The sequence below is a fragment of the Pecten maximus genome, chromosome 6 (assembly GCF_902652985.1).
Source record: "Pecten maximus chromosome 6, xPecMax1.1, whole genome shotgun sequence".
Classification (NCBI taxonomy): Eukaryota; Metazoa; Mollusca; class Bivalvia; order Pectinida; family Pectinidae; genus Pecten; species Pecten maximus.
Genome location: NC_047020.1, coordinates 27599471 through 27622254, shown reverse-complemented (window position 1 = coordinate 27622254; position 22784 = coordinate 27599471). Strand labels below are relative to the sequence as shown.

Here is a 22784-nt window from a genome sequence, read left to right as displayed (position 1 = left end):
CACTGGTAAAAAATATGTTTTAAAAGATAAACAACAGCCTATTTTTTTTAATTGATCAAAATTACTGGACAACCTTTTAGGACAAATGTATATAAAAAAATTGTAAATGTGTCCAACTTTTGAATTTCTTATTTTCTGTAGCTTCAGGGAACATTGTTATAAGGTGATTCCATTAATGTGATTTTCCTTACAATTTACATAGCATCAAATATTTTTGCATGTGATTTTGTGTTTCCATAATGAAAAGAAAATTGCTTTTTCTCTGTAATCTCCATATCATTGGCGGCAATGCAACTCTCAACACATGAAGTAGGGCGGTGCCTCTGTTGTGTGGTTTAGTGGTAATGAAATTGAAAGCCTTACTATCAACATGAATGATATATCTTGTTTATGTTGATTAGGGTGTTGGAAACATGCCTGGAAACTTTACCTGTTTATGACAGTGTATGTATGTAAACAGCACAATGATGCATCTCGGGTTATTGTTTAAGTAGATAGCATCCCATTTTGATTATTTTGTATATGTTGTATACTGGTTACTCTCCAATCTCCTTGAAAAGTAAAATACAAACACGTGATCAAAACAAAATTGTTTACTCTATCATAAAGACAACATCAGACTGATTTCTTATTAGCTCTCCTGGTTTGAAGGACCAATATGAGCCATACCTTGACCGTTGTCGGATACCCATGGTTGATTGCACTATGTTACACTACACTAATCACCTGCTGGTCAACTCAGTGAAAAATCCTTGTTTCAATGACGTCACCGTGCAAATAGAAACCAATCAACATTCATGATAAGAACTCTTCAGTTTAGAGTTTAAAAAGTACATGTAGCAATATGGCTGTGCCTATGAAGGCGTGCAGATTCTATGATGAACATATAGCGGGCAAGAAGTCCTACATGTTTTTAGTGTTTTAAACCAGGGATTTTCCTACTATTGAAACAGGGTCCGTTAAAAGGACCCAATATATCCCCTAAAAAAATCTTCCCTATTTGCCACTAAAATTACCCAATTTTGAAGTCACTTTTGAATGATTAAGTATGCTTTATATACAAAAACCTATACTAAGGCAATTTTGATAAATAAAAAACAGCTACAGATAGCAAAATGAAATCAAAAATAATATAAAGGCAATATTCATCAAAGAAAAACTGAAATTTGTAAGAATTTCACTATTTTTTGTTTTTCCCAATGTCACATTTTGTCATATAGAAATTCCCAATTCAATGGACCTTTTTTGTAGGGAAATCCCTGTAAACTAGTACAATCAATATGACAATGCTTTTGGGATTTTAGGAACAGCCCAGGTGTATGTACCATACAATTGGTGTGTCAAATTGAACAATGACTTGGCATTGTTTCACATAGGCTGAAATTCCTGATAACCAGCTTTTCTATTACCTAGATCTGCTTTAATTGATATTTCTTCATTTCAGACAAAATGGTATCAAAAATATTCTGCTAAAATGGTTTAAATCTGTTTATGTTAAATTTCTGAGACACGTTTTTGAGATTACTCGCTGCTACTGTTGTTGATTATAATGTAGCTTCTATAAAGCATATGTTACCATCAATCTGATTGGCTGAAATTCCAGTAAGAAAATGTGATCGAGCCAATCAAACAGCCTCTATTGAAATGAGGTAGTGTAGCATAGCATATTGCAATTAACCCTTGATACCCGAAAATGTACCTTGTTGTGTGTTGTCATCCGTACATCAACAATTTCTCCAAACAACTTCTTTTTAACCACAGATTGGAATTAATGTAATTTGATTGGAAGCATCTCTATGCGGTGAGAACTTGACATCCTCCCATGGGGGCTTCACCTTCGTTCAAATAGTGGAGCTGGCCCCCAGGGGACTGAGGGCAGGGCCAAAAGTGGGCAATTTGGCTTTATTAGGGCACCTGAGACGAAGTCTCAGTTGACCTATTGCGATTGCCTTTTGTCTGGTGTCGTGCATCGTAAACAATTTACATTTTCAACTTCTTCTCAATTACCAACAGGCCCAGAGACCTGATATTGGGTATGTAGCATGCTGGGATGAACGGCTACCAAGTTTGTTCAAATGGATGACCTTGACCTTCATTCAAGGTCACAGGGGTCAAATTTGCCAAAATCTTTAAACAACTTCTTCTTGATAACCAAAATGCACAGAGACCCAATATTAAGACTGTAGCATGCAAGGATGAAGGGCTACCAAGTTTGTTCAAATTGATGACCTTGACCTTCATTCAAGGTCACAGGGGTCAAATATGCTAAAATCTTTAAGCAACTTCTTGATAACCAAAAGGCCCAGAGATCCAATATTAGGTCTGTAGCAAGCTGTGATAAAGGGCTACAAAGTTTGTTCAAATGGATGACTTTGACCTTCATTCAAGGTCACAATATATATTAAAACTCAGGTGACCGTTAAGGCCCATGGGCCTCTTGTTGCTATAAATCACTTCATCTCAGGAGATTAGCAAAGAATATTGCTCATATTTGACTTGTATATCCTCCTTTGGTAGTGGAATTTCAAAATTGTAAAATGATGGGGTCCTAAGGTAGAGGGATTAAGGTCCAATTCTTTGAGATCCTTCTTCTATAGGAATAATAGGATTTGGTTCAAGCATCCTTGGGTGGAGGGAAACAAACTTTGTTTAAAGGATGGGTCTGACCCCTAGGGGGATGAGGGGCGAGGCCAAAATGAAATATTGGAGATACCCTGGGCCTAATGAAGAAAGACAAAATTGGTTATTAGGTCACCTAATACAAAGTTTCAAATGACCTTTTGCAATCGTCTTTTGTCTGCCTGTAAAGAGTTTGCATTTTTTACTTCTTCTCAATAACCAAGAGGTCCAGGTTTATGATATTTGTTCGATAGTATGCTGGGATGCAGGGCTGCCAAGTTTGTTATAATGAATGACCTTAACATACTGTCAAGGTCACAGGGGTCAAATGTCTTAACTATTGGTTGAAAAACAAAATATCATCTACCAGTGTACATATCTGAATTCAGATGACTGATAAGGCCCCTGAACCTCTTGTAAATGTTTAATATTTTTCAACTTAATTTGCTTTATTTAATCTTCTTTGTAACCAGAAAGCTAAATATCAATTAAAAAGGAAAGTATTGACTGCAATGCATGAATTGCAGATCACAAACTGGGAAAAGTATTTGTAAGATAACTTAAATGGGAGTGTTTTGACATAATTTAATCACTTATGATATAATCCAGTTGAGCGATCCAGGCCCTCTCGGCCTCTTGTTCAAATTTGGAAATATAAAAAAGATGCAATGAAACATATAACGTATATTATTGATTTATCAAGGCTACTATTATTTGATAATAACTTGTGCCAAGTGTATTATCAATAAGAGTGTTTTATATTATGGCATTCCCATGTAAATAGAGTTGATAATGTGATACACCAAAACTTGACATTTAAATGGAAAGCTATATTGTTTGAGAAAATATGTATTCAAGTCATGGTGAAATTATATTTAAAAATAACCAACATTTGCACCAGATTTGAGCTGGTGATTTATAGAGTAGTCGTAACTCAGGGGCCTGGGATTTGTAGTTCTAAGCCTTAATAGTCAGTTATCACTAAATTACATCAACTGTAATTTATTACAAATGTAAAGCGCATGTGCTATGATTGTTTATGCAATGCCAGACACCAAAACTAATATGCAAAACAAAAAAAATATTAAAAAGTAAATTAACTGTGTTGAGATTGCATGTGACTCACTGGGCAAACTTCCTCCTCGTGTGCAATCTCGGAGATCCGTAATGTGCATGATCTGCCACATTCACATGCAATTTATCAATAGACTCATGCACATGTAAATTGTTCAGGTAGGAGAATCCTTTGATAAAAATTTGAATCTTAGACAAATAGGATTGTGTCTAATCAATAAAACACAGATGGATTGGAACCTGGCTCGACATGAAAACCGAGTTACGTGAGTGAGTGTGTATTACGTACAGTCTGGTGGTGAACGTCATCACAGCAGCTAGGGTTATAAATGTAATGAGTGTATAAATTATATTACTGTAACATAACATTAATCAAACTATTAAACCATAGCTGTTACATATGACGCAACATGTCTGAACATTTTATTATGTATTACGTCCAATTTGATTAATGCATTGTTTGATATCATAACATGTCTGATATCCTTGACAATATTTCATGTTATATAATCAACACTGTTTATCAACACATGGTGTCTGTCAATATACATAAATAATAACTCGTACCATAACGTAAAGATGGCTGTCAAATATACTTGACTACAAGTAATTATAAGCCCCAACCCTGTAAAAATGATAGAGAAAAATCTCGGTGACGTAGGAGTCGACCATTAAGCTTGGGTAATTATGTCAATTAAACGTGCTGGGGTCAACTATTTAGCTTGGGTAACTATTGTCAAATGAATGTGATGGAGGTCAACTATATAGCTTGGGTAATTATGCCAGTTAAACATGATAGGGGTCAACCATTGAGCTTAGGTAATTATGCCAGTTAAACATGATAGGGGTCAACCATTGAGCTTGGGTAATATGTCAATTAAATGTGACAGGGGTCAACCATTTAGCTTGGGTAATATGTCAATTAAACATACCAGGGGTCAAGCATTTAGCTTGGGTAATATGGCATTTAAATGTGATAGGGGTCAACCATTGAGCTTGGGTAATTATGCCAGTTAAACATGATAGGGGTCAACCATTGAGCTTGGGTAATATGTCAATTAAACATACCAGGGGTCAAGCATTTAGCTTGGGTAATATGGCAATTAAATGTGATAGGGGTCAACCATTGAGCTTGGGTAATTATGCCAGTTAAACATGATAGGGGTCAACCATTGAGCTAGGGTACATGTAATATGTCAATTAAATGTGATAGGGGTCAGCCAATTAGCTTGGGTAATTATACTAGTTAAATGTGATTCGGGTCAATCATTGAGCTTGGGTAATATGTCAATTAAACATACCAGGGGTCAAGCATTTAGTTTGGGTAATTATGCTAGTTAAATGTGATAGGGGTCAACCATTTAGCTAGTATAAAGCTGTGTCTGTTCACTTCTGCTTGTCTGGACAATGACTTTGTAGATATTAAAAAAAAAATTGCCATTTGAAAGTACTGAATGGATCTCTCAATCTCACAGCTGATTTGTAGTTTCTTCTATGTATCTGGTTATGGCTGTTCAGTTTTGAGACTGATCTTGAAAAAAATAACCAATAGATGACCTTTTAGTTTGACAGTAAATAACAGTTTTTTTCACATTTCTTAAGTATGATGCTGGAAGGCTATAACTTAAACCTGATATGTAGATTCCCTTCAGTTCCTCATAATGCCTGTTCATTTTCAAAACAGCCAAACAAAATGGCCAGCAGGTTGCCATCTTGAGTTTGGACAGTTTCTGTGTTGTATGGATCATATGATTTCATAATTAGTAATAGGTTTTGCTGTACATTATCACGTTTTAAAATGACAGAATAAACAAATTTGCAGACAGGTAACCATCATGGATTTGAGAGTTGAATTTCGCTTTGGCCATTTCTCTAGGGATCCTCTTTGTCTCTTAATTGTCCTGACTGAAAATTTATTTGGTAGTCCTAATAGCTAGAATCTGGATGAGGGAGCGCTGCATAAGTAGATGGTGTCTCTCTAACCCTATGAGTTACTGCCCTTTTGTGTTTGAAACATTATACAATTATTGACTTTGTTTAGGTTGATACAAGAAATGGTTAACTGCATATTGATAATATCTCAAGTTCAAGTAGACTATAATCATGCTCAAACTACACTTTCCCGTATCTGTTTTAGATAGTATATGTGACGGCCACTTTCCCGTATCTGTTTTAGGTAGTATATGTGACGGCCACTTTCCCGTATCTGTTTTAGGTAGTATATGTGACGGCCACTTTCCCGTATCAGTTTTAGGTAGTATATGTGACGACCACTTTCCCGTATCTGTTTTAGGTAGTATAAGTGACGGCCACTTTCCTGTATCTGTTTTAGGTAGTATACGTGACGGCCACTTTCCCGTATCTGTTTTAGGTAGTATATGTGACGACCACTTTCCCGTATCTGTTTTAGGTAGTATAAGTGACGGCCACTTTCCTGTATCTGTTTTAGGTTGTATATGTGACGGCCACTTTCCTGTATCTGTTTTAGGTTGTATATGTGACGGCCACTTTCCCGTATCTGTTTTAGGTTGTATATGTGACGGCCACTTTCCCGTATCTGTTTTAGGTTGTATACGTGACGGCCACTTTCCCATATCTGTTTTAGGTAGTATACGTGATGGCCACTTTCCCATATCTGTTTTAGGTAGTATACGTGATGGCCACTTTCCCGTATCTGTTTTAGGTAGTATACGTGATGGCCACTTTCCCGTATCTGTTTTAGGTTGTATACGTGACGGCCACTTTCCCGTATCTGTTTTAGGTTGTATATGTGACGACCACTTTCCCGTATCTGTTTTAGGTAGTATACGTGATGGCCACTTTCCCGTATCTGTTTTAGGTTGTATACGTGACGGCCACTTTCCCGTATCTGTTTTAGGTTGTATATGTGACGGCCACTTTCCCGTATCTGTTTTAGGTAGTATATGTGACGGCCACTTTCCCGTATCTGTTTTAGGTAGTATATGTGACGGCCACTTTCCCGTATCTGTTTTAGGTTGTATATGTGACGGCCACTTTCCCGTATCTGTTTTAGGTTGTATATGTGACGGCCACTTTCCCGTATCTTGTGTTGCTGATTCTACTCATACGAGGAGTGACATTGCCAGGAGCAGGCGCTGGAATTGCATTTTACCTGGTACCAGACTGGAACAAGCTAACCACATTTCAGGTAAAGTCTTTGGAAATTGAATATAATTCAAAACCAGAAAATGTAACATGTGGTATCAACCAAGTCCAGTGTGTTTCTGCATGTAAACAAATTCTAACTACTGGGGCAGGTATTGGGGTGGTGGTAGGGTTGGGGGTGAGAGTGAGGGTGGGGTTACTATTGAAAGAGAGAAGACACACATTGATGAATAGTTTAGTATTGTTTAACGGTCTATCAACAGCTAAAGTCATTTAAAGAACTGCCTCCCCTGTGTGTGAAATGCATATTCTGGGAGGCTGCAGTTTGTTTGTGATTGTCTCCTTGTGATAGAACATTAACTGATGCTAGCTTAATAGTGCTACCTCACTGAAGCATACTACCTAAGACAACCAGCAGAACACCCCATTTGGTGGTCACATTATACTGACAACGGGAGAACCAGTCACCCCACTCCCAAAATGCTGAACACTAAGGATTAGCAACTACTTAATGCCATAATGACATAATTTCTACTCAGTAATCTCTCGGCAAGAGGCCAGAACCCAGAGCCTTGCTCAGAAGGGCGTCGACTCAGTTAAAGGCCAAAAGTGTTTCAGTGTCAAGGGAGACATTAAGAAGAATAAAGTTGCTAGGAGAAAAGAGAAAAGATAAGATCCCAATTAATTAGTCGCCTCTTAACATCATGCGATTGGGGTGGCATGTGCTATTCTTACGCTGTACCTGCAGGGCAGACTTATGAATAAGGTTGTATTAACTTTGTATTAAAGGTTTAGGATAACATGATCAGTAAGTTGTGATGTCTTAAAGGTTTAGGGTAACATGATCAGTAAGTTGTGATGTCTTAAAGGTTTGGGGTAGTAACATGATCAGTAAGTTGTGATGTCTTAAAGGTTTAGGGTAACATGATCAGTAAGTTGTGATGTATTAAAGGTTTGGGGTAGTAACATGATCAGTAAGTTGTGATGTATTAAAGGTTTGGGGTAGTAACATGATCAGTAAGTTGTGATGTATTAAAGGTTTGGGGTAGTAACATGGTCAGTAAGTTGTGATGTATTAAAGGTTTGGGGTAGTTCAGTAAGTTGTGATGTATTAAAGGTTTGGGGTAGTAAGATGATCAGTAAGTTGTGATGTATTAAAGGTTTGGGGTAGTAAGATGATCAGTAAGTTGTGATGTATTAAAGGTTTGGGGTAGTAAGATGATCAGTAAGTTGTGATGTATTAAAGGTTTGGGGTAGTAAGATGATCAGTAAGTTGTGATGTATTAAAGGTTTGGGGTAGTAACATGATCAGTAAGTTGTGATGTATTAAGAGTTTGGAGTAGTAACATGATCAGTAAGTTGTGATGTAACATGATCAGTAAGTTGTGATGTATTAAGAGTTTGGAGTAGTAACATGATCAGTAAGTTGTGATGTAACATGATCAGTAAGTTGTGATGTATTAAGAGTTTGGAGTAGTAACATGATCAGTAAGTTGTGATGTAACATGATCAGTAAGTTGTGATGTATTAAGAGTTTGGAGTAGTAACATGATCAGTAAGTTGTGATGTAACATGATCAGTAAGTTGTGATGTATTAAAGGTTTGGGGTAGTAACATGATCAGTAAGTTGTGATGTAACATGATCAGTAAGTTGTGATGTATTAAGAGTTTGGAGTAGTAACATGATCAGTAAGTTGTGATGTATTAAAGGTTTGGGGTAGTAACATGATCAGTAAGTTGTGATTTATTAAAGGTTTGGGGTAGTAACATGATCAGTAAGTTGTGATGTATTAAGAGTTTGGAGTAGTAACATGATCAATAAGTTGTGATGTATTAAAGGTTTGGGGTAGTAACATGATCAGTAAGTTGTGATGTATTAAAGGTTTGGGGTAGTAAGATGATCAGTAAGTTGTGATGTATTAAGAGTTTGGGGTAGTAACATGATCAGTAAGTTGTGATGTAACATGATCAGTAAGTTGTGATGTATTAAGAGTTTGGAGTAGTAACATGATCAGTAAGTTGTGATGTATTAAGAGTTTGGGGTAGTAACATGATCAGTAAGTTGTGATGTATTAAAGGTTTGGGGTAGTAAGATGATCAGTAAGTTGTGATGTATTAAGAGTTTGGGGTAGTAACATGATCAGTAAGTTGTGATGTATTAAAGGTTTGGGGTAGTAACATGATCAGTAAGTTGTGATGTATTAAAGGTTTGGGGTAGTAACATGATCAGTAAGTTGTGATGTATTAAAGGTTTGGGGTAGTAACATGATCAGTAAGTTGTGATGTTTTAAAGGTTTGGGGTAGTAACATGATCAGTAAGTTGTGATGTATTAAAGGTTTGGGGTAGTAACATGATCAGTAAGTTGTGATGTATTAAAGGTTTGGGGTAGTAACATGATCAGTAAGTTGTGATGTATTAAAGGTTTGGAGTAGTAAGATGATCAGTAAGTTGTGATGTATTAAGAGTTTGGAGTAGTAACATGACCAGTAAGTTGTGATTAAAGGTTTGGGGTAATAACATGATCAGTAAGTTGTGATGTATTAAGAGTTTGGAGTAGTAACATGATCAGTAAGTTGTGATGTATTAAGAGTTTGGAGTAGTAACATGATCAGTAAGTTGTGATGTATTAAGAGTTTGGAGTAGTAACATGACCAGTAAGTTGTGATTAAAGGTTTGGGGTAATAACATGATCAGTAAGTTGTGATGTATTAAGAGTTTGGAGTAGTAACATGGTCAGTAAGTTGTGATGTATTAAGAGTTTGGAGTAGTAACATGATCAGTAAGTTGTGATGTATTAAGAGTTTGGAGTAGTAACATGATCAGTAAGTTGTGATGTATTAAGAGTTTGGGGTAGTAACATGATCAGTAAGTTGTGATGTATTAAAGGTTTGGGGTAGTAAGATGATCAGTAAGTTGTGATGTATTAAAGGTTTGGGGTAGTTCAGTAAGTTGTGATGTATTAAAGGTTTGGAGTAGTAACATGATCAGTAAGTTGTGATGTATTAAAGGTTTGGGGTAGTAACATGATCAGTAAGTTGTGATGTATTAAGAGTTTGGGGTAGTAACATGGTCAGTAAGTTGTGATGTATTAAGAGTTTGGAGTAGTAACATGATCAGTAAGTTGTGATGTATTAAGAGTTTGGAGTAGTAACATGATCAGTAAGTTGTGATGTATTAAGAGTTTGGGGTAGTAAGATGATCAGTAAGTTGTGATGTATTAAAGGTTTGGAGTAGTAACATGATCAGTAAGTTGTGATGTATTAAGAGTTTGGGGTAGTAAGATGATCAGTAAGTTGTGATGTATTAAGAGTTTGGAGTAGTAACATGATCAGTAAGTTGTGATGTATTAAGAGTTTGGGGTAGTAAGATGATCAGTAAGTTGTGATGTATTAAGAGTTTGGGGTAGTAAGATGATCAGTAAGTTGTGATGTATTAAGAGTTTGGAGTAGTAACATGATCAGTAAGTTGTGATGTATTAAGAGTTTGGAGTAGTAACATGATCAGTAAGTTGTGATGTATTAAGAGTTTGGAGTAGTAACATGATCAGTAAGTTGTGATATCGTAACTTTAAACTTTGTATTTAAGGTTTGGGGAGACGCAGCTGTCCAGATATTTTACTCCGTGGGTATGGCATGGGGAGGTCTCATCACCATGGCGAGTTACAACAAGTTCCACAACAACGTGTACAGGTAACACCCCCTACTAGTGTATCACTGTTAAATCAATTATTCATTCTGACTGCCAATGGTCTAACAACGACAGTAAATTATGGGTCTTATTGTGGATTAACCAATACTTATTGTATTACGATGACAATGACATAATCAATGATAACAATGACACACTCAACCCGAAGTTCTCAACCATCGTACTCTACATAACCACAATAAGGCCCTAGTACTAGTTATTAAGTCCTGTTTAGTAATAATTCAATGACCGAGATTTTCACAGCGTTTATTTTCTGCTGAGTTTTGATCGTTTGTTGAAAATCAATTTCAATGCATGAAGAGAATTGATCTAGGGGTTTAATCCATCAACACAAACCTTTTCTCCTGCTGAGATAGATGTTCTGTCCAAACACATTTAATAGACCATATGACTTAGTTATGATTTGTGCAAAATTTGAAAGCATATCACTTGATTCTCTGCGCTGGGAATTTCAAATTTCTTAATTTACCCCATAATATTACGGACTCATTCAATGACTAGGAGTCCTATCTCTAAGAAATTTATTCTTTTATGGATTTATATGATGTGAATGTATGAGCTCAATTTTATCTAAAGTTGGTCAAGTGGTTTTTAGAAAAGGAAGATATTGTAAATATTCAACAAGTTGAAGAGGAATGATTTCCTTAATTGTTTTAAGACCAAGTAACAGGAACTGAATCATGTAGCAGGAAACAGGAAGGTTAGTGAAGTCTCTGTCATCCGATATATTGGTTATCTTTTAGATCTCTGGGTGTTGTGGTGTTACATGTAGTTACTTACCATTCAGGATGATTGACTCCTCTATTTTCATTTTACTTATACAAATAGAATTACCTGCTACTTGGCATTTTAAATCAAATTGTCTAATTATGATATATCTTTTGACTACTGGGTACTGTACCAAAACAGTGTCAATTATTGAGTCATATGTCAAACAGCCTTAAGAAGAGGGCACTTATCATTTTCTCATGATAGAGTTGGTAGAGTCGATATTTTAATACAATATTTACATGTGTGGGAGACAGCTACCGGAGTATTGTAATCTCTCATTTGTTTACTCTCCATGTTTACACAGTTGGGTAGAATGATTATTCAAGGAAGTTGAACCAGAAATATTTCCTTTTCCCTGGAGGGAATAGTGTTACTCGATGTCTGTCCCGTCCTGTCCCGTTTCGTCCCAATGCAATGTAACAAACTAATCTCAGGAACTGCTGATGTGATCCTCACCAAACTGTGTTTTGGGGTGTCAAGTGGCAGCGGGGTTCATGTCATACAGACATTTTCTAGTTATAATAAAATATCAAAAATTTACATATCAATTGTTACATGATTTTTGGACAATGTTATTTCTGTGTTTACCATCTCTTTCTACACTTAGTTGTAGGTTATAGGATCGTAATGGACCAAACTTTAAGGTTCAAGGGACGCTTGCTCGGTTATTATGATGCTAGTTGTTAAATTTCATGAGACTAATATTTCACAGTTAACACAGTCAGATCTAGTTTGCGGGTATTATCATTTCAGATAATCACACCTTATAAAAATTCACCAGTAATTATATGTACTGTACTTCTATTTATATACAATTGTTTGTATAAATTATTCTCGATGGGTATTTATTTTTGTGCTATATATTTGATAATCGCAAATATAGCAAACTTATTTTCCCTGCAAATATTGCCAACTAAACAGTACCTATAACAACAATTTTTTTTATTACAGAGATGCCATGGTTGTACCCCTGATCAACTGTGGTACAAGTGTATTTGCTGGTCTCGTTATTTTCTCGGTGTTGGGATTCATGGCGCACGAAACTGGAGTGGACATCAAAAATGTTGTTACTCAAGGTGGGTTTCTGTTCACCAAGCCTAAAAGGAGACTTGAGGCCTAGACAGACAGTTCTACAAATTGTATTATCAGCGTGCATCAAATTGAGACCAAACTCTAAACAGACAGTCCAACAAATTGTAATTTGAGGGTTTAATTTAAACTGAAATTTAAACTGCCGGTCATGGAATTAAACGTTTTGATACTTTAACACTAAAAAATACTTTTTTTTGCTATAGCAATCTGAGAGATATTCAAATGATGGTAATTTTCACCTCAGCTTTTTAGCCGACCATCATCAGATGTTGGCCATCTTATATATTGAGATTTTGTTATCGCTGTTTCTTGAAAAGTACTGGAAGGATATTCTTCAAACTTCATGCATAGATACCCCTTGGTACCTTGTTGTGCTAATTAAAGTTTGAGATTTTCACCAGGAAAAGAAAATGGCAGACAAGCGGCCATCTTGGATTTTGATAAAGATTGTTATCTATATTTCTTGAAAAGTTACTAGAGGGATGTTTCTCAGACTTCATGTGTAGGTTCCACTTGTTCTTGTAGACAGAAGATCAGTCTGACATAGACATTCAATGGTGGATACTAAGATCCCTCTGGAATCTCTTGTTATTTTTAGGTCACCTGAGACGAAGTCTCAAGTGACCTATTCTAATCGCCTTTTGTCCCTCGTCGTCCGTCGTCCGTCGTGCGTCGTGCGTCCGTAAACTTTTTACATTTTCGACTTCTTCTCCAAAACCACTGAACAAAATTCAATGAAATTTGGCAGAAAGTTACTATGGCTGAAGGTCAACCAAAATTGTGAATTATATGGTCCCCACCCCCCAGGGGCCTGAGGGGCGGGGCCAAAAAGGGTCAAATTTACTAAAACTTCAAAAATCTACTTCTCTACTCTCAGATATGGTGGAGTCAAACACTCTTTATAGATGAAAGGGTCTTGTGGTGCTTTACCAAAATTGTGAATTGCATGACCCTGGGGAGGGGGTAAACTTTACTATAGTTTATATAGAGAAATCACATTTTTGACTATTATTTATTGGATTTGTATTGGAATTTATTCAAACCTGGTTAATATTATCAGTGTTGGATAACTGTTTGATAGTATGCATATGTTGGCCCTGACTGACCCCCAGGAGCTGATGGGCGGTGCTAAAAAGGGTCAAATTGACTGAAATTTCAAAAATCTTCTTCTCTACTCTCATATTTGGTAGAATCAAAAACTCTCCATAGATGGAAGGGTCTTATGGTGCTTTACCAAAATTGTGAATTTAATGACACTGGGGTTTCACGTTTTGCCCATGGGGTGGGGGTAAACTTTACTATAGTTTATATAGGGAAATCACTTTTTTGGCTATTATTTATTGGATTTGTATTGGAATTTTTTCAAACCTGGTTAACATTATCAGCGTTGGATAACAGTTTGATAGTTCACATATGTTGGCCCTGACTGACCCCCAGGGGCTGATGGGCGGGGCTAAAAAGGGTCAAATTGACTGAAACTTCAAAAATCTTCTTCTCTACTCTCATATTTGGTAGAATCAAAAACTCTCCATAGATGGAAGGTTCTTATGGTGGTTTACCAAAATTGTGAATTTAATGACACTGGTGTCTTGCGTTTTGCCCCTGGGGAGGGGATAAACTTTACTATAGTTTATATAGGGAAATCACATTTTTGGCTATTATTTATTGGATTTGTATTGGAATTTATTCATACCTGGTAAACATTATCAGCGTTGGATAACAGTTTGATAGTACGCATATGTTGGCCCTGACTGACCCCCAGGGGCTGATGGGCGGGGCTAAAAGGGTCAAATTGACTGAAATTTCAAAATCTTATTCTCAATACCTATATAAAATAGGATCAAAAACTTTTCATAGAAGGAATGGTTTCATGGTGTTTTACATAAATTGTGACTTTCATGACCCTGGGGTTTCACATTTGCCCCTTGGAAGAGGGTAAACTTTGCAATAGTTTATATAGGGAATTCATATTTTTGATAATCATTTGTTTTATGTCTATTGGAATTCATTTTAACTTTCTTAAAATTATCAGCAAGGGATGACAGCTTAATATGCACATGTTGGCCCTGACTGACCTCATTAGGACTGATGGGTGGGGCCAAAAAGGGTCAATTAAATTAACTGAAATATTTCAAATCTCAGGTGACCGTTAAGGCCCTTTGGGCCTCTTGCTATCACTAGCTACACGCAAGAAAATAATATTTTCAATGTATTGGTATTTTTATTTCGTTGGCTATGATATGCGTTAAACAATCCATAATTGATAAATATCAAAATTCTCTGATTTTCCACAGGACCGGGACTTGCATTTGTAGCCTATCCAGAGGCGATAGCCAAGTTACCGATATCTCCGCTGTGGTCTGTCCTGTTCTTCTTGATGTTGTTCAGCGTGGGATTAGACACCCAGGTAAAGGTTGCCGGTAGAGTCTGGTGTTTGTGACGATTTTATCTGCCCAACTACTAAATACACTGTACTCTAGCCTTGATATTAACTTAAGCTTTGTCTACAAACAAAGAGGTATTAGTAAAAACTTGTCTTCATATAAAATATTATACAAAGTATGGGAATATACTACAGGGTTCCTAATTGTCAGTTTTTGGACTCGGAAGTTACTTATACCTTCTTAAGCAATTCTTATGAAACTTTTGGCACGAATAATCTCTACTTTATTTATAAGTTTGAGATTTATTTGACATTTTGCGGAATGTGTTCGAGCTTTTGTCCCTTTGGTAATACTTTCATGTAAGTTTTGTCTGAAATCATCCTTCCATTTCTACATTCTTTGGTAATAAATTTAAATACACTTTGTACATGTACACAATATCATCACCTTGGTAGTAGACCCTAAATTGGACAGCCCATGCATGTGGCACAGCTACAGACACCATGCATGTTAATCATTACCACCCCTAATATTCCTACTGTCATCGATGACCCGTTTCCATGCCAATAACCTACAGACCTATTGCCCTATTTGGCATGGTTCAGGTATTGTTTTGATATTAAGTTTTCTTAGAGGTTTGGGTACTGTTAACGTACATGTTTTAGCGATAATCTTAGAGGTTTGGGTACTGTTAACGTACATGTTTTAGCGATAATCTTAGAGGTTTGGGTACTGTTAACGTACATGTTTTAGCGATAATCTTAGAGGTTTGGGTACTGTTAACGTACATGTTTTAGCGATAATCTTATTTTAGTGCTTTTCGTACCAGAGGTATTACGCTAAATCATGATAGCGATAATTACACTTTCTATATACTGTTTCTGTATAAATGATTTTATTGGCCAATTGATTAATGTGCTTATTTGTTAAAATTTGGAATTGTGCTATAAGTTGAGTGATGTTTACAGTATGTTGCACGCTTGCGAAGATTGAGGTGAAATATGCTACTACCATTATTGTAGTATTTTACTAGGGTGACATATCTATGATGTCACTACAGATGTGTCAGCTGACCATTTGGCAGTGACACACTGAATTACCTTTCACCTTTAGGCATGCAAGGTTTATTCCCCCCTGAACAGAGGTATAATGTGGCCGACCATGTGGGTTTTATCCAGGTACTTTGGTTTGGTTTGGTTTATTTTGTTTAACGTCCTATTAACAGCTGAGGTAATTTAAGGACGGCCTCCCGTGCGTGTGACATGCATGCGTGTGGTGAGTGCGTAAGTGTGTTTTGGAAGGCTGCGGTATGTTCGTGTTAAGTCTCCTTGTGATAGGCCGGAACTTTTGCCAATTTACAGTGCTACCTCACTGAAGCATACTGCCGGAGACACCCAGCAGCACACCCCACCCGGTCACATTATACTGACAACGGGCGAACCAGTCGTTCCACTCCAAATATGCTGAGTGCTAAGCAGGAGTAGCAACTACCATTTTTTTAAAAGACTCCGGTATGTCTCGGCCAGGGGGCAGAACCCAAAGCCTTCCTCACAGGGGCGAACGCTCAACTAAACGCCAAAAGTGAGGCATTGTCAAGGGAGACATTAGGAAGAAGAAAGTTGTTCAGAAAGAAGAGAAAACATAAGATCCCAAATTTAGTCGCCTTTTACGATCATGCAATGGGGGCAGCAGGTACAATTCTTACGCCCTACCTGTAGGGCAGTTATCCAGGTACACTGGCTTCCTCCCACAGGAAGACCCCTGTACATTTCTATCCGGGCCAACAAGAATCCATTAATACAAGTTGGTATAACTCGTACAGACCCTGTTTTCTGATCATCTGCTGAATATGTACATGTGAAATCATTCAACAACAAGTCTGATTTTTCCAACACGTTGGTGACATAGCCTGGTCTCAATACTACAACAATAAAAAATGTTGACATTCAGTAAATTCACTGATTTCCTGCCAATGACTTGCAATATTTGCCAGAAAGAACATCTTCTACAAAGGTTGAGTATATAATAGTGACAATAAGTATCTTCATGTTTAAAAAAAAAACTCGCACAAGATCATCAAAGTTACATCATACATGGGCATGTCAATTCATAAAAAAAAAAAAAACACAAATATCCATTTGGCTACCATATTATTAGCAAAGATAAACCCTCATTTGATAATTTGATTGGTTATTTGATTAAATTCATATTTTGGTGTGGGTACATTTTTATGTTGGATTAGCCCTGTTTTTTTCTTTATCAGTAAATGCTTTGTGGGTATTCATAGTTTTTTCAATGGAAGTGAAAGTTATATACAATATCATAAAAATATAATGTATATTGTCATCACCATTTTATGTCCACGTAAGTAACAGTGAACAAGGTTACAGTACAGTGTATTTATAAAGGGGTAAGGATTCATAAGATTCTGGATGCAATATAAATGTTTATTTTAGACTTGGTTTTCATATTTTTTTATTGAAAATTTGTATGATTTAGTAGAGAAATGTATATCATCAGACTTAGCCTACCCTATAGATGATGACTTGGTTAGCAGTGTGACATGTTATGCAACCGTAAATAAATAATTCAGGCAAATTTATTTGTATCATTTAATAATGTTTTATTCTTTCAGTTAAAAAAAATACATCCAAAGAAATTCATTAAAAAGCATTGAAATCATGTAAAATTAGAGAGAAGGGAATCATTCAAATGGAAATGCCTGGTACTTCAAAATCATTGAAATTCAGATAAAGACAGGGAAATTATTAAAACAATTATTAAAAAAATCATATCCAAGGGAAGTAATTGAAGACCATGGAAGTTAACGTAAATTTATTGACGGTAATATTATTAAAACTAATGATGGAATTTAGACAAAATTTATATCCAAGGGAAGTAATTGAGAATATTTCATAGACAGATTTTTCAATTAAAAAAAACAACATTTTTACAAATTTATACCCAGGTGGAAGAAATTAAAAAATGTGAAAATCAAAACAGATTTATACACAGGGGAAATAATTAAGACAAGTTTTAGATGATACTTACTAGAAGTCAAAAAGGGATGAGAACATTTTGAATAACATGTCACTATGGTAACAGAAGTCTGCTGGGTTACCTTTTCTAACATGCATCCATAATACATATGATGATTCTACCTTTGTTTTAATGCTACATATATTAAGTCATCAGAAAATTGTCATCTTTTTAATTTGTTTTAAACTGAGTATTCATAATGTATTTGACCCAATAAGCGACCATACTCCTTATAATCTGCCTTTGTATGCTTCAACTGGGTCATTTCTCCAGCATAATGTTTATAGAACTAGTTGAAAAAGTGCATTTTATGGCATTTGTTCTAGTTTTGAAGGTTTTGCAATCTTTCTAGTTTCCCAAATTGCAAGGTGCAGGGCTACAATATGCTTATCAGGTTGAATACATAAAAAGGAAGTTCATAGTTCACATTTCCCCACCAAGATCTGCAAACTTATGTACAAAATACAGATGACATTTTTCTGATAACAGAAATAGCAAGTGCATTTAATTTACTTTGTATGATATTTCCTGTCAAAAGTGCTGACTGTCAGAATATTTCTTTCGTATTACTTTTTGGAAAATATTGATGTGGCGGCATTTTTTTATTATAAGTTTTGCAACAGATAATTATATATAAGCTTTCAGAAGTTTTACGTTTGAAAATAATGTACATGATTTTAAAGAATTTCTCAAAAGGTAAACATTAAAGTAATCAATTTTGAATCTTTTTTTTTTATTTCGCCTATTTTGTTTATTAGCTTTTAAAAACTAAATAACTGTGCCTTCTCGTTGACATAGACTTTTGACATTTAATGTGTATGGATTTATTGGATGCAAATGTTTTTATATAAAATTTATTAACGTGGAATGTATATTTTCTCTCCATAAATACAGCAGTGTGTACCTGGGTATGTGGCAGCTGGTCGCAGGTAAAATGTATTAGAAAGGGCGTGCAAGTTTGTGAGATTAACAAAACCTAATTACAAAAATGTCAACTCTTAAAGATACATTGTTTACTTTTTAGTGCTGACTTGAGCAGTTTGTTTATTTGAATATTGGTTTAAGATTGATCTCCTGTGAATGTTAATATGTTGTGATCAAGATTCACCGTGTTTGGCTACTTTCCTTTTGAAGGTAGCTCTGTGATGAGATTTTTGTGTTGGGTTTGGATTTAGATCATAACACATTACCATTCATTTGAGATGTTGTTTCTTCCATAAATTCAAAAAAAATCAGGAAAAAAATATTTAGATAAATCACTTTATTCGCTTATATTTATCAAGTTCAAGAAGCAAAAGTTATGGAAGAAACATTTGTCATTTTGGAAAGTTTATAATTTTTTACACACGTGTAAATTTATGTATGATATGAGTCTTGTGAGCGTACCACCCACACATATCCACTGGATTTGTTTTAACAAAGAATACATTCACACCTCAGTAATTAAGACATCAATAGATAAAGCTGTAGCTTGTATTTGACATTAACATGGTGCCAAAGTAAATTCTATAAGGTTTGAGATTTCAGCAAGGAAAAACTATGGCAAGTTTTATAAATGAATACAGATACATAAAAAGAGAAAATTAATGTTCTGGACACTTTCATCTGTGACCTTTTTTTGGAACCTCAAATGTAGATTTTATACCTGGTATCTATGTAGTCAGCTGTTTAATTGTAACGGTAGATTTAAGTTCCTTACTGTCGGACAAATGTTCCTATATAGGCACCTCAGTGGTAAGAAATGTATGTAGCCTTTACAGAATGGGCACCTCACTTCAAAAGTCTAAATACAGATTAGGTATGGTAGTTATTTACTTCAAAAATTTATCAGATGTGCAGGTTTAGGCTCCTCACCTTTAAAGTATAGATTCAGCAACCTGACTTCAATAATTGGCCAGAGGTGTAGATTTGATTGAATAGGCAGCTCATTTCAAAATTCAGTCCAACTTACACATTTTTGGGCACCTCAACGGATGACAAAAACATTAATCAATACAGTTATAAATTGTGGCTGTAACATCTTTGTCCAACATCTACCTACATTAGATATCTAAACCAGAATTTGATGACTAGAATCTCACAGAGACTTACGTACGATATCACTTGAGCTCTGAAGACAATTGCTGGCCATATATCTACATCTGGCTGATAAACATTAAAAATTTATACAACAGTACAAATTTAATCATGTTTGGGATGATTGAATTACAAGCCATGTCGTGAAATCGATTGAACATGTTCGTGTTATTGTCATACTCTTAGTAAACACCAAGATAATATGTTTTATTTTACATTTTTTTCCTCAAGGCCTGTGATTGCCGGAGTGATGAGTGCACCTTTCCCAGGGCCACCTGTGATTCCTCGACTGTATATAACAGTCAGCCATAAATAGATCTATAATTCTTGTTACCTAGGAAACCAAACACAAATACGTTCATTAACATCTGCCTAGCTCTCCTGGTATGTCAGCTTAGCATTCATTTTCAATGTTTCTAGGAATTAGTGTACATTATTTAGGAGAATTAAGAAAACAATTATAAGTTTATATCCAAAGGCTGATCTGGGGGATTTCCTTATAAAATTATAGAGGGATTGGAATTTCGGTGGTACCATCCAATATCTGGCAACAAATAACTGATGCACAATATATTGCAGTTTTAGAAAAAAAGTCTAAATACTAGTTGTTTTAGAAAAAAGAAATAAATGTTTCAAGTCTTAACAAAAAATCTTGCATATTTTACTTTGAGCTTGGTCTGACAGAAGAAAAAAACTAATTATTGGAAAAATCAGAATTTTTATGTTGTTATTTCTGACACATATACTGTACCATTAAAGTCAACAGGCCAGGAGACAACATCACTTTCAGGAACAATATCAAACACTGCAGTATGAAGTTTTGATCAAAAGTTAAAGCATATTGATTTACTGTCAATAAGATTATCTCTAAAATTGATCACTATATCCAGAAGAGAAAGATTAAACATGCTGAGGACTATTGAAAATATTATCATGGCTTCAAGATCTCTCTGAGACCATAATTAAAGTGTAGAGAAACCAGGGTTTTTTCTCACTGGTTTGGGAAAGGGCCTTTTTGTCTCATTTTGGGAAGAAAGTTGGTGAATTGGGAAAGATATTTTCAGGAGTAGAGTGCAAATTTTGGGAATTTGGCTTAAATATGAAATAATTTCAATTGGGAATGGGGCCCATTAATGGTCCCAAAAAGCCCCCAGAAAAAGCCCTGAAAACTGGACTTGGCTGAACACTGCATGGTGCCCAGGTAGCTCAAATGGTTAGATCGTCCATCTAGAGTTCAGAAGTCCTTGGATCAATATCCAGTCTGGTCATCGCAGTTTTCCTTCTTCCTTCCGGCGCATGACAAAACATACCCAAAGAATGTGGTTTAGGTTTTTTTTGTATCTTCTGGGTCAAAGACATTGTTGAAGGAAGGAAGAATGAGTGAAACTGTACTAGCATTCAGTCAGTGGCCAGGTAGCCAAAATATTTAGAGCGCCCATCTAGAGTTCAGGGGTTGTGGGTTCAAGGCCTGGTCAGGTCATTGCATTCTTTCCTGTTACAGTAGTATAGGATGTACCTAAGTCAGTGTAAAACAGGACAGCACCAATAATGTTTTATAATGAAAATTTGCTGAGATCAACATCCTTAATCAAAAGGACCAACAGGCCTTTATTGTTTAATTGTTTCTTTTATTATCTGAAATAGGCAAGACAAGAGGTTGAACAGTTTCTGCTAACTACATACATGATGAGCATCCCAAATTAAGAATACTTGGTAAGGTCAGAGACAGAACTTGTCATGAAATGGCTTTTGTGTAACTTTTAAATCCCCTTAAATAGGGATAATCCATCCCAAATCAGGGCAAATTCCATGCATCCATACCCTAATTCCCCGTTTGGGTCCTGCCCCTCCACTCCCTAGAAACCTCCTGAATCTGACTACATGGATTTCAGTAAGACCTGCATGTGACTGACATGTGAAGTGGGTAGGACTGGTTTTCAATATCTTGAAGGTTATCTTCTAAGTGAGAGTACTTTTTATCACAAAAGAATATTCACACAAAAGAAGTTGCATTTGGTTTAATGATAGCATTATTTTTTTTTCTTATACAGGAATTACATAAATGTTCACAAGTTTCATTACGATTGTCTATCATAGAATTACAAAATTGATCTCTTAATATAAATATTATACTAAAAGGAATAATTTGAAATTAATTTTCATACCAAATCTGAGGTTTTACTATGTAAGATTTTTTTTCATTTTCAAAACAGTCTTAATTTTCTTAAAACTTGTGAACAAACAATAATAGTCATTAAAACTTAACTTGCAATAACATTAAATTGTTAAAAAAAAATAATGAGTAAAAATACTAAATTTAAGATATGAACTATTTTAAAGGCAATTATGAAATTGATTTAATCCGTGATCAACTAGCCTTTGCTTCTATATTGCTTTATAGAAAATCAAAGCGTTTTATTGCAAGTTGATCAAGAAATATCAAGAAAACTCTGTATTTCGAAAAGAAAAAAAAATCATTCTTAACGATACAGTTTTCATGTGTAAAATCAGAGCCAGAGAGATGTAATCTGTATGATTCTAATTTGATATGTAAAATTTTAATTTCAATGGTTTTGACATTATTTTGTGTTGGGCTATGACAGATCAGCAGAAAAACTTACTTTGTTGCACTCTTACCAATACTTATCATTTTAAATATTTATTTCAGACTGGAGATAATTTGACCTGAATTAATTATCTCCCTTTATTTATTGTAAAATAGAATATACAAGTACTTGGTAAACCTTTCAGTATGACAAACTAATTGTTTATCATGCAAAGTCTTCATAACGCCAACAAAATCAAAAAGTTTAATGATTTACTTTCAATTATCTTTCTTTCTTTTATTGAGAAAAACTACAGATTATGTGTCTTTTGGTAATTAAAGCAAAATT

At 35.4% G+C, this 22784-nt stretch overlaps 1 protein-coding gene across 1 annotated transcript in view; it reads left to right on the top strand.

Moving 5' to 3' along the window:
* LOC117329431 (sodium- and chloride-dependent glycine transporter 1-like) overlaps positions 1 to 22784 on the top strand; it is a 55001-nt gene that overhangs the window by 17843 nt on the left and 14374 nt on the right. The window contains exons 6-9 of the mRNA XM_033887372.1: positions 6728 to 6862; positions 10406 to 10509; positions 12251 to 12375; positions 14686 to 14798. Coding sequence (XP_033743263.1) covers positions 6728 to 6862; positions 10406 to 10509; positions 12251 to 12375; positions 14686 to 14798 — 477 coding nt within the window. The remainder of the gene's footprint in view (positions 1 to 6727; positions 6863 to 10405; positions 10510 to 12250; positions 12376 to 14685; positions 14799 to 22784) is intronic.